Here is a 13,971-nt window from a genome sequence, read left to right as displayed (position 1 = left end):
GCAGGCTTTAGTGGAGGGCATTGAAACGATGGACGTCTACAAAGCACTCTGTTTGGTGACTCTACTAGTTGCCCTCTTTTCAAAAGGTAAGAGACGAGATTCCTGTTATTCCACTGCTTTCCTTCTATTGACCGGTGAATGGAGTCAAGGAGCTGGTCAGGTTATAGAATAATGTTGGTGGTGAGCCATATGGGCCGTATTGACTATTTATAGAATACAGGTATAGCCAATAAAGACAATCAAAGCCAACAGGATGTCATGTGCCTTGTGACACAGGGGAGAGACCTGTTGTGCACAGGGAGGTCCTGTGCCTAATTTTAAGGCAGAACGTTCACATTTGTCAAATATTTGTCTAAGACGTGAATGTATGTTGTGAGTGAGGTATAACGTGTCCTTAAAGACATTTATCAGTCTAAAGTGGAGCACCATGGCAACATAACTTGATTACACTGCAGAAGGGTCAGTGTGTTTTAGGGTTTGTGGACCAGTTGAAGTTATACATCTAATTTCAAAGCAGTAAGGAAAGTGAAGGGGGTGTTAGCCCAAGTTGTCACAGCCGGCCGTGACCGGGAGCTCCCAAGGGCGGTGCACAATTGGCCCAGCGTCATCCGGGCTAGGGGAGGGTATAGGCCAGCTGGGGTTTTTCTTTGACCGTGTTTGCCTCCGACACATTGGTTCCCAAAATTGTCTATATCGAAAAAACAAAATGCATTTTTTGGTATTCATTTAAGGTTAGGGTTAGGCTTAAAGTTAGCAGTGTGATTAAGGTTAGATTTGAAATTGTAGAAATAGGCAGGGTTTATGGGTTTAGGGCTTTGTGGCTGTGTAAACTAGTGATAACCAGACATACAGTATTGGAGCGGCTGACTTCATAATACAAACTAGGCAGCCAGACAAATCCCCTTCAGGACTATATTTTGCATGAGAATTTGCATTTGTGAACAGCCTGGGAGAAAAAGCTAAAGCACTGCCAAGAAGAGACGTCTCTATTCTAAATAAAGACCTATTTGTAAATTGAAACATGTACCACATCTGCGGCCTGTATGACTGTGGTTTGTTCTTAGATCTAATACAGCTGTAAAGCCAGTATCAATGCGCCTGTAAAATGATTGACACTTGGTGCCCCTGTTCGTGCCACTGGACCTGATGTGAAAAAGACACACCTTAATTAGGTCTATCAGTCTTTCACTGACGTGTGTGTGTGATTGCCTTCTGAAGTGTTTGGAGAATTGAGCAAGACCATTGAATGGCTTTTTAACACTAGTTCAATTAGCATGTCAAGGAAATGTTGTGCCTTCCGCTGACAATGTCATATTCCATCTTAATGGAAACTTGTGTCACCAATGCAATGCTCGTCTGTCCTTGTCTTAAGGGCAGAGTACAGGGAGGATACTGAGGTTCCACAGTGTATGAACATTGGTCGTGAACGGCAAGTTGTTTGTCGTCACACAAAACAGTTGGATGGAATAGAACATTTTATATGTTCGTTATGTTTATTTTTTTACTGTTATTTTACCAGGTAAGTTGACTGAAAACACGTTCTCATTTACAGCAACGACCTGGGGAATAGTTACAGGGGAGAGGATGGGGATGAATGAGCCAATTGTAAGCTGGAGATGATTAGGTGACCGTGATGGTATGAGGGACAGATTGGGAGTTTAGCCAGGACACCGGGTTAACACCCCTACTCTTACGATAAGTGCCATGGTATCTTCAATGACCTCAGAGAGTCAGGACACCCATTTAACATCCCACCCAAAAGACAGCACCCTACACAGGGGAATGTCCCCAATCACTGCCCTGGGGCATTTGTTGTAGACCTGAGAAAAGAGTGCCTTCTACTGGCCCTCCAACACCACATCCAGCAGAATCTGGTCTCCCATCCAGGGACTGACCAGGACAAACCCTGCTTAGCTTCAGAAGCAAGCCAGCAGTGGGATGCAGGATAGTAATGCAATGAACTTGTAAAAACAAATATCAGTTTGTAGATAAGTCTGATTTGTCTGTTTACCTCTATGTGTTGTATACATTCAATAAAAAACATGACCTGATTATAATTTAGTGGGTGGGGACTGAATGTGAAACCAGTCAAGCTGACAGTCACGCCCATAGAGCACCCAGAGGTAGGCATGCTCCTTTAGATTCACTGGTCTGAGAAGACAGAGGAGGTGGAAGTGTCATTATGACAGACGTTTAGCAGTGGGCTTAATTTCTCCTGTCCAGTTCTTTTAGATTAGCTCAAATAAAGGAACGTAGGTGAGGCGAGGAAGCCTCTTTAGACCATTGATTTGTCGCATACAGAGAAGATTCAAAACAATAGTGGAGGCAAGAGAAGGGTGATTGGGTGAACTATCCTTTGTAGACAAGTCTTATAATACATTATGACACATTACCAAGTATTCTTTCATGTGAAATCCCCATACAGTCCTACAGCAATGATGACTGTTTGTTGTGACCACGTTGCTTCCTTTGAATGATTGTGCATTTGGTCTTGTTCTTTGTTTTTCCAGATAAGCAGGTCTAAGGATGCAGTATATATTTTCTCATCCTCTTTATCTCATTCATAAGGCTTTGGCCCACAAACTATATTTATCTAGTATTAGTATGACAATATCTTAGTAATTCTGAGAGTAATCTATTGTCCTAGGTTGTTTTAATAGGTCATGTGCTAATTAGTGTTAAACACATTCTGGACAATGTTAAGTGGACAGTAGTATTAGGTAACATACACAGTGATGAAAGACGTTTTGACAGATGGCGTTTGGCTAAACAATCCAGACTCATAACAAGAAAACAGCTGAGATAGTTTGTTCACAGCAAAAGTCTGTATGGACACGACAGATAGACAGACAGTCTAAAACCAATGGTGTGAATAGAGCTATAAATTACATGTTTGCCCACAGTGTGCCAAAACAAAACTGTTCAACTGTTTTCTGCTTCTCCTGTTTTTCAGTGTCTCACTCTCAGTTGGATGGTAAGTCCCCACCTTTTCCAATCAAATGTCTGTTATTTTCCTAATTGAATGACTTAACCATGCACCTATTCACTGACTAACTAGTGAGCTTTAATCTCCTCACTTCCTGTGTGTGCTCTATTTTGTAATCCCTCGTCCATCTCTGTCTTTGTTAGTGTGTGGAATCTCTCCTCTCAACACTAGGATCGTGGGGGGTCAGGATGCTCCTCCAGGGAGTTGGCCATGGCAGACCAGTCTGCAGACATCTGGCAGCCATTTTTGTGGGGGATCCCTTATCAACAAAGAGTGGGTGCTGACTGCTGCTCACTGCTTTCCCAGGTGAGGACCCATAAAAAAACAGTGCTTAATTCAATCAAATCTGTATTGTAGTATTTCTACAAACTGTCATAATAATAATAACAATAAGAATAATACATTTAGATTTTCATGTGATCACATAAAAGCACTGGTTTTTGGGACAGTAAACAGACTTTCCTCTCCATGTTTTCAAAATGAGATGTGGGAAGTAAAGGGAGTAATTCGTAAATAATGATAATTCTCAAATATTGCTGAGGTGGGTGCTACAGGCCATTCAAACATTTAATACAATTCTAACTTCAAACTCTCATTTTCCCAGCATCAGTACATCAAATCTGGTGGTCTACCTGGGTCGTCAGAGCCAGCAGGGCTCCAACCCTAATGAAGTGAATCGTACGATCACTCAGATCATCTGCCACCCCAACTACAGCAAGACTACAAGTGACAACGACATGTGTCTGCTGAAGCTCTCCTCCCCTGTGACTTTTACCAACTACATCAGGCCAGTCTGCCTAGCTGCACCAGGCAGCTCCTTCTATGCTGGCACTACTAGCTGGGTCACAGGCTGGGGCACCCTCAGCAGTGGAGGATGTGAGTCCACAGATATAGCTTGTTTTAAGTACTACTGATGATGGATTAGAATTCTGAGAGGTCTTGTGTATTTTGAGGAAGCTCTTTTTCTTATGGGGTTGAATGTCTCCTCAGTGTACCTGGCCTCACCAGAGACTAGAGCTGGGCGATATGGACAAAAATGTATACCGCAATAAATTACGTGAATTGATGTGATAACGATGAGTAGAACGATAAGTTTATAACATTCATGTGCACCAGTTTTTTTGGGATTCGCCTTTAAACAACTACTAGTTTCATTGTTGTAGCTATCAATTGTCCCATTAACAATCACCCATATTAGCAAACTTATTTCATTTCAAACTTCATATTCTCTAGTATAAGCTACTTATCGTAGTAAAGAATATCAGCAATACCTGTGATAAGTGGTTGGTGTCTACATTTTCGTTTTATCATCCCAGCTGTACCACAGATCCTACAGGAGGTAGATGTGCCAGTAGTGGGAAACAGGCAGTGTAACTGTAATTATGGAGTTGGCTCCATCACTGACAACATGATCTGTGCTGGTCTATCAGCAGGAGGAAAGGATTCCTGTCAGGTAAAATCTCTTGGGTATCCTTTTCCTTTTAGTTTATTACAGTGTCAGTCAATAACACATTGGACATATTTTCTGGACACAGGTTATACCTAATCCTAGACTAAAAATAATTTTCAATAGAGATTTCCCATTGAAAATAATTATTTGTCTGAGACTAGGTTTCATTGAGGAAACTGACCCACCATATTTCATAATTCTGTGAAAATTCAATCCCAGTGACTGTAAATCTGTCTATGCATAGGGGGACTCAGGAGGTCCACTTGTGAGCAAACAGGGTACTCGCTGGATCCAGTCTGGTGTTGTGAGTTTTGGCAACGGCTGTGCTCTGGCAAATTTCCCTGGTGTGTACTCCAGAGTTTCCCAGTACCAGACCTGGATCAACAGCCAGATTACCAGTGCCCAACCAGGCTTCATCAACTTCTCATCCAATGGGACTGACTCTGACCTCAGTGTCACCTGCACTGCTCTGCCATCAGTCAGAACCACCACCATCCCGTCAACTACCACACCCGCACGTACGTACCTATAGCCTAACTTGTGCATATGGCTAAACCTTGATGTGAATCTCTACTTCTGTAATAAATCTGACTACTGGATTACTCCCTTTTATTTGTCTCTCAAACTTGTATCTGTCTCTTCCTCTGCAGCTGTGGTGTGTGGCAGCGCTAGCGCCTCTTTGAACTCCCGTATTGGTGGGGGAAGCTCGTTGGCGACAGCAGGCTTGTGGCCCTGGATAGCCAGCATACAGAAAAACGGCGCACACGTTTGCGGGGGCACGTTAGTGGCGGTGGACTCTGTCATGAGCGATGCTAGCTGCTTCTCCAGGTAAGTTGATTTTACCTGTATTTCAAAGGGAAGAGCAAGTAGTTACAGTGGGGCAAAAAAGTATTTAGTCAGCCACCAATTGTGCAAGTTCTCCCACTTAAAAAGATGAGGCCTGTAATTTATCATAGGTACACTTCAACTATGACAGACAAAATGAGAAAAAAAAATCCAGAAAATCACATTGTAGGATTTTTAATGAATTTATTTGCAAATTATGGTGGAAAATAAGTATTTGGTCACCTACAAACAAGCAAGATTTCTGGCTCTCACAGACCTTCTTTAAGAGGCTCCTCTGTCCTCCACTTGTTACCTGTATTAATGGCACCTGTTTGAACTTGTTATCAGTATAAAAGACACCTGTCCACAACCTCAAACAGTCACACTCCAAACTCCACTATGGCCAAAACCAAAGAGCTGTCAACGGACACCAGAAACGAAATTGTAGATCTGCACCAGGCTGGGAAGACTGAATCTGCAATAGGTAAGCAGCTTGGTTTGAAGAAATCAACTGTGGGAGCAATGATTAGGAAATGGAAGACATACAAGACCACTGATAATCTCCCTTCGATCTGGGGCTCCACGCAAGATCTCACCCCGTGGGGTCAAAATGATCACAAGAACGGTGAGCAAAAATCCCAGAACCACACGGGGGGACCTAGTGAATGACCTGCAGAGAGCTGGGACCAAAGTAACAAAGCCTACCGTCAGTAACATACTACGCCACCAGGGACTCAAATCATGCAGTGCCAGACATGTCCCCCTGCTTAAGCCAGTACATGTCCAGGCCCGTCAGAAGTTTGCTAGAGAGCATTTGGATGATCCAGAAGATTGGGAGAATGTCATATGGTCAGATGAAACCAAAATAGAACGTTTTGGTAAACTCAACTTGTCGTGTTTGGAGGACAAAGAATGCTGAGTTGCATCCAAAGAACACCATACCTACTGTGAAGCATGGGGGTGGAAACATCATGCTTTGGGGCTGTTTTCTGCAAAGGGACCAGGACGACTGATCCGTGTAAAGGAAAGAATGGGGCCATGTATCGTGAGATTGAGTGAAAACCTCCTTCCATCAGCAAGGGCATTGAAGATGAAACGTGGCTGGGTCTTTCAGCATGACAATGATCCCAAACACACCGCCCGGGCATTTCAAGGTCCTGGAGTGGCCTAGCCAGTCTCCAGATCAACCCCATAGAAAATCTTTGGAGGGAGTTGAAAGTCCGTGTTGCCCAGCAACAGCCCCAAAACATCACTGCTCTAGAGGAGATCTGCATGGAGGAATGGGCCAAAATACCAGCAAGTGTTTGAAAACCTTGTGAAGACTTACAGAAAACATTTGACCTCTGTTAAATACCCTTTGTTCGCAATGACAAAGTATTGAGAAACTTTTGTTATTGACCAAATACTTATTTTCCACCATAATTTGCAAATAAATTCATTAAAAATCCTACAATGTGATTTTCTGGAATTTTTTTCTCATTTTGTCTGTCATAGTTGAAGTGTACCTATGATGAAAATTACAGGCCTCTCATCTTTAAGTGGAAGAACTTGCACAATTGGTGGCTGACTAAATACTTTTTTCCCCCACTGTAAGTGCCAGATTAAAATGTCAGTCAGACATGATTCTAAGGAAATCTAGTCATATAATCTACATGTAGATTTTTGAAGGTGCCATTACAATAACATTTAGTGACAATTTCTTTTTCAACCCTCATGCAAAAGGTTAATTAGTCCGACGTAGGAAATTTGTACAGTCCTTGTGCTAGTGAAAATCATTTTTAAGGACATGGGAACAACACTTTACATGTTGGGTTTATATTTTTGTTCAGTATACATAATCCATACATTTCACATTCATAAGCAGTACATATGAATTTAATTAATACTTATGTTAACAACTACAAGTAAGGAAATATCAACTTGCTACAATCATAATTGCATTCAAAATGACGACAACATCCATACTAAAGAGTTAGACGCACTATGCCGAAATCGCGCCTTCATTTGTCTAACTTCAGTTTGTGATAAAACAAGCAGTCATTGTGAAGAGAATCATTGTACCTTCTAAACCACCGTGCAATATATTTTCCATAACCAAAAATATTGTACATTCAGCTGTTTGAAGCTGGCGTAAAAAACTGAAAGGAAAAGATGCAAAAACCTTGAATAGATACATAGCATACTGTCACGATCGTCTTCTTTAGAGAATGTGGACCAAGGCGCAGCGTGTGCAAAATACATCTTCTCTTTATTATGAAGATCGAAACGAAACACTTATACAAACTATACAAAAACAACAAACAACCGTGAAGCTACAAACAAAAGTGCACACACACACACACACACACACACACACACACACACACACACACACACACACACACACACGCACACACGCACACGCGCACACGCGCACACGCGCACACACGCACACGCACACGCACACGCACACGCACACGCACACGCACACACGCTACTTACGTTCAACATAGACAATTCCCCACAAACAGCTAAAGCCTATGGTTGCCTTAAATATGGCTCCCAATCAGAGACAACAATAACCAGCTGTCTCTAATTGAGACCCAATTCAGGCAACCATAGACTTTCCTAGATACCTACACTCAACCATAGACACAGCTAGACTTCTATACTAAACATAAACCCAACTACTCTAATAAACCCCCTAAACTTTACAACCACCCTAGACACTACAAAAACACATACATTCCCCATGTCACACCCTGACCTAACTAAAATAAGTAAGAAAACAAAGAATACTAAGGCCAGGGCGTGACACATACATACAACATATCTACCACTTCTTAGACTTGCTTTCGACGGGAATTAAATTTCTATGCGAATTTGGTCGGGGCCGCCCAAAAAAATTCTATATTGTATGACGGGTGTCTACCTAGGGAATAACACATTCTTCATAACACATACATAACCCCTACATATCACATTTATAGGCAGTACATAAGCATTTCACAAGACAGCAATCAGAATGTAGAGTTTACTGTCCCTCAATAAGCACAACTCATTCCATCTCTCCAGCCAGCCCAACGTTTCTCAATGGACCGTGATCCTGGGTCGTCTGAAGCAAAACGGCTCCAACCCTAATGAGGTAACCCTGAATGTCATCAACATCACCATGAGCAACTTGACGGGCAACAACGTGGCCATCCTCCGACTGGCTAGCCAACCCAAGTTGTCTAACTACATCCAGCCTATCTGTGTGGACCAGGGAACCAGCAACTTCAACACAGGGACTAAGTGCTGGGTGGCTGGCTGGGGCACTGGCCAGGGTGGGGGTGAGTGGATGGACAACTGTCTTTGTGTCTTTGTTAGAAATGTGCCTGTTCAGTAACAAGCTCTATAGATCTGAAAGAATTGGAAAAGCAATGGAATTGCTGTAGGTCCACCTTTCCTTTGATAGGATAGGTGGGATTTTCAACATATTGCTTACACCCTATCCAGGCCTCTCAGATGTACACACATGCCTAGGGTAGGGGCTGGCTAGGGATTGTTTCCGGAAAGATAACCTTAGGAGTATGGGTGAGTGTATATTGGTATGATAAGTAATAAATTCTCTCTTTTTGTGTCCTCAGCTGAGCAAGTCCTGCAGGAGTTCCAGACCTCTGTTGTGGAATGCGTGAATGTTTCATCTTCGGACAACATTTGCACCGAACCTGTGACACTACTGCAGGTATGGCATAGTTGATCTATAAATCTGTCTTACTATTTTGCACATAACAGTATGACCATATTAACCCATATTTTTCTCTGCTTCTCTCCCCATAGGGTGATGTGGGTGGTCCTCTGATGTGTAAGCAGGGCAGCTCATGGTTTCAGACTGCTGTTTTGACTCTCGGCGGCAGCAGCAGCAACGCCACTAGCAGCAACACCACCAGCACTAACGGCACTAGCAAAGCACTATTGAGCCAGAGTCCTCGCGCCTTCCCCAACCAAGTCTTCACCAAAACCTCCCACTTTAAGGACTTCCTGACTTCCACATTGGGACCCTTACTATTCCCCGCGACAACCATTGCTGCCACGACCCCCTCAGCTGGCGGCAGTGGAGCTTCCCCGGCCCACTCCTTCTCGCTCTTCCTTGTCCTCTTCTCCCTCTCCTCTGTCCTCCTGTTGGGCTGGGATTGACGCTAAGCAACCCCATGGCAACCATTGACAAGCCCTTTCTGTAACTTCCAACCAATCAAAAGTCTATTTTTCTATCAATTAATCAATTTCTGTCAGTGACTGGCAATGTGTCAAAGCCAGGATTGCTACTTTGAATTCAGGGAGCCTTCATCTCCATTCACTTGAATGATGAATGTTTAAAACTTCCCCTTTGTTTATCTTTACTATGTCAAATCCAAGCAGCGATACATATTTTTGCTGTCACATTTTTTTTGTATCAGTAACATTTTCTGGACAATATTTGTTGATTTCAAACAGCACTGTTTAAGTTGCAATATGCACAATTTTCTGTTCAAAGCTGTCTGGGCATGTGTAACAGTGTTACATATGAATATCCAGATGAAAATGACTGTAGTAGCACTTGGCTTTCTCCAAAGATTATAGTAGTCTATTCTACAGTATCTGTGAGCCAAAATGGCAAGTAGCCTACATGCACTGAACTATTAGATAGTCATGCTGCACTTTACTGGACTTGCGCCATGGATTATTATATACTCAACAAATCACAATGTTATGATGGTTTTAACAAAACTTAACTAAATAGTTCTAAATGAATTGGTGACTTGAATCCAAAATGCTGCCTGTCGAAGGTATATTTTGTGTTTCATCATGTTTCTAACTAAGCTTTGAATATAATTGTGTGTTTTAACAATTATCTCTACCCTATGTTAGCAGGGTAATACTTTATTTTGTGTACAGAAATGTAAATGATAAATGACATTTTTTTTTTAATGTTCATGTTCTGAAAGCATTTAGCTAAGATATTTTGCTTTACTTCGAGAACCTGCTCTATGCAGGAAGACGTCCTAAATGTCAGTGTATGAATACAATTCCATTAAAAAAAATGTTTTTTTTTGGTAAAACAGTCAAATGAGTAAATGTATGGTTGCTTTGTGTGCCTTTGTCTAGTCAACTGTTTATATTTTTTTCTACAATCAAAATTGATAATGTATCATATTTTCCTATAATTACTATTCTCATAATATCATAATTTCTTGTAGGGTTGCAAAATTCCACAAACTTCCCGCAAATTTCATACCCTGGCTGATGTAACTCAGCCAGACTACAAAATGGGTTTCCAGAATTACTGGTTGAAATATTACTGGAATTATTGGGGGGGAATCACAAAATCGTGAGTCCTCCAACCAGAGTCCTATAAATCTACCCTAATTATCCACACTAATCATGGAATTGTAATGACAACTGTCCAATTGTCATGAACTGTGCACCAAGTTTAAACTGCGACGTACAGTATGGTCTGCGTTCCATAATGATTCAAATAGGCTACATGTCCCAAATTATTGCCCAACTTGTAATACGTTGGCCTAAAGTGATCCACTATTTCTAGCGATCCTCAGGAATAAACACACGGATGTGACAGATGAAAGGTAAACTAACAATGGAATGGAATGATGCAAAATATAAGGAAACAAACTAAAGTGACAGTTATAAATGTATGTGGGTATAACTGACAGTGGCTACCAATTAGTGGGTAATATTTAACACAATGCAAATTGTAAAACACACAGTAAAAAGTTGAGGCATATAAATAAAACATTCTATAAATCATATGAATTCGGGAGGTTTGGCGCAATACTGTCACACCCTTGTGGTTGTATATAGCTATTGTATGTCTTACGATACAACAATGAATAATGTTGAACTAAAAAACACCAAGGCATACGTTACAATTTACAATAAGGAACACCTTATGAAACAGCTGTGAAAAACAATCTGGCAATATTTTTCATTTAAATACATAAATGTTGATTTTCTTTGGTACATGTGTGTCAATTTACTTTCAGATTTTTTTGTACACTCACTTGGCAATCAGACTGAAATACTGAATTCTGGTGTGTGGAATAGAGAGGAGCTGGGTGGTGTGTGGATGGGAAGTTCTGCCTGCCACTTCTTTTCAACAGGTAGTCAGTCTTGGAAATTGGACTCGAAGAGGGAAAATGCAAAGTCCAGGCGCTGCTGTCCTCTTTGTTCTGAGTGTTTGCAATTTTAGTGTTTTTAGCTAATCTGTGCAGCTCACATTTTGTGCCCAGTATGATAGTGTTCTTGCTCTTCCTTAGCAGATAATGACAACATGACAATAACAGTAGCTGATGTAATGAAAAGTTGGAGGGTGGTTGGTAATGGAGGACATCAGGTGGATCAATGTCTGGGTGTTAGGCAGAACCCCTAGGTCCTGGAGAACAGGAGCAGAGTAAAGGGAAAAGGGTAGGAGAAAGACGTAAACAAGCAAACACACAGGTTAAAGAATGATCAGTTATGTAAAAATACAGTTATTGAATTATTTAATTTAAATACTTGATTAGACATGCAATAATGTTAATTGCAGACAGAAAAGAAAGGATACCTGTCTCATTTTTTGTGTCAGTGGAGATGATAAGGTAGATAAGGGATGGTCCTTGGAAAAGACAGAGAGATGAGTTGTGAGAGAAACTCCAGGGTGGTGTCATGACCACTGGAGTCATATACTGTACCTACCTGGTAGTGGCGGTTACTTAACGTGACCCAGTGGTTAGCCTTGAGATTGACTATTTGGAGAAACCACTGGGCCAGTGTTGGTATTGCTGACAGCATCGTGATGCCGCCCACCATGAGAATTCTATGGCACGTTATGTCATTGTCAGCCATTTTTACCATTAATGCAAGTTATTGCTAGTTTGACCACCAGAGGGCGTCTTTGAGAAGCATTTGAAAGCCTTCAATATTGGCAGAACTATAACTTTAAGTAAGAACATAGTATATGGGATTGATTTTAAGAAATTTAGCTTAATTAATATTATGGTGTTTATATTCCAAGAAAAACGAAACCCTCAGGGTTTCCGTCAGGAATGGAAAATATGGTGATGTACAACGTGACGGTCGGAAGTAGGCTACAGTACTAAGAGCATAACATTTCCACACCCTAATTGTAGTCTAACCCAGGGATTCTCAACTGGGGGGTTGATCGTGGGAGGACTTTAAGGGGTCGTGGGACTTGTGCAAGAATATAAAAAATTAAATAAACAAATATTTTGAAAGGTAATCGCCACACCAAAACGTTTATTTTGAAAGGATATAGCCTCACCGCATATTGTTGCTGATTTTCACAACGTTATCCCTACACATAGGCATGGGTGCGCTGAACCACTAATTGTTGCTGACTTTACACGTGCAGCCTGAGCTCCACACCACTCTCCAGAATGTGATCAAGTGTGTCAACTATATCAAAAAAAGTTCCACGAAAAGCAGGAGTTTCCATGCCTTCTGCAGGGAAATGGGAAGCGAGCACCAGCAGGTGCTTTATCATGGTCCGCTGGCTTTCCAGGGGTAAAGTGTTGGGTCGCTTTTATGAGCTTCGAGCGGAGATTGCTGCGTTTCTTTCGGAAAACAAGTCCGCTCTGGCCGAACATTTTGATTGTGAGGAATGGCTCGCATAGGTTGCCTACCTGGCAGATATTTTTGATAATCTGAATTCGCTCAATGTGTCAATGCAAGGGAGGGGGCACAGTCGATTTGAACAGAGGGACAAAGTGGATGCCTTCAAGATTAAGTTTACCGTTTGGGCAAATCATGTTTCTAACGGGAGTATTGACATGTTTCCCAATGCTGATTTCGAGATTCAGAATCTGATCAACAAAGCGCACGGCGACATACTGAAAAAAAAAAAACGTTAAACAGCATCTTGTCAAGCTGCAGGGAAAGTTTTGCGACTACTTCCTGGAGGAGAACAGGAGACAAGACGACTGGATACGAGATGTTCATTAATATTATGGACTGGTTTTGATGTCATCCTCTGAGTTTGATAATGTATTACACCCCACTCCTGAACTGGTCTCCTAATGAAAATGTCTTATTCCCTTGAATATATATATATATAATAAATGTTATAATAAATGTTTTCTCAGTTAACATGGCTGTGTAATGACTTTCTTTAATACCATTGGAGTAGAGTAGACCATGAGATAGAGTCATGGGCCTCCCGGTCGTTCCTGGCACGGGTATTGAGCCAGCATCTGTAGCAACGCAGTGTCTTAGACCACTGCGCCACTCTGGAGGTCCCATCCACAAAGTGTTTAATGCTGATCAATTGCCTTGTGTCATGTGTGCTCCCTCTCCGGTCTCCAGGCTGCTCATTATGGCGCACACATGTCACCATCGTTACGCGCACCTGCGTGTCGTCAGACTCACCTGGACTCCATCACTTCCCTGATTACCTTCCCTACATGTCACTCCTTTTGGTTCCCTCCCTAGGCGTCATTGTTTCTGTTTCATGTCTGTGTGAGGTTAGTGGTCCTTGTTTTGTATTATGTTCCGTTTATTTTATTAACACTCACTCCCTGAACTTGCTTCCCGACTCCCAGCGCACATCGTTACACCTTGCACAAAGTATCAGGGTTAATAATAATAATACTTTTCCCCCCCTGGTGGTGACCTAACATAATCGTTTGTGGTGCTTTGGCTGAAAAGCATATTTGAAATCGGACACTTTGGTGGGATAAACAACAAGATTACCTTA

At 41.8% G+C, this 13,971-nt stretch overlaps 1 protein-coding gene across 1 annotated transcript; it reads left to right on the top strand.

The window, feature by feature from the left end:
- LOC129868048 (transmembrane protease serine 9-like) lies at window positions 1-10,329 on the top strand. The gene is made up of 10 exons (XM_055941631.1): window positions 1-86; window positions 2,954-2,974; window positions 3,130-3,292; window positions 3,591-3,862; window positions 4,303-4,439; window positions 4,681-4,954; window positions 5,087-5,264; window positions 8,316-8,572; window positions 8,870-8,967; window positions 9,063-10,329. Exons 1-10 carry the CDS (start codon window positions 29-31, stop codon window positions 9,417-9,419), a joined length of 1,815 nt encoding a protein of 604 aa, XP_055797606.1. The 5' UTR covers window positions 1-28; the 3' UTR covers window positions 9,420-10,329.
- Window positions 10,330-13,971: the final 3,642 nt, after the last annotated feature.

This window comes from Salvelinus fontinalis, chromosome 2 (assembly GCF_029448725.1).
Source record: "Salvelinus fontinalis isolate EN_2023a chromosome 2, ASM2944872v1, whole genome shotgun sequence".
In the NCBI taxonomy this organism is placed as follows: Eukaryota; Metazoa; Chordata; class Actinopteri; order Salmoniformes; family Salmonidae; genus Salvelinus; species Salvelinus fontinalis.
Note: the sequence above shows the minus strand (reverse complement) of the source record. Positions and strands in the feature narration are given on the sequence as shown.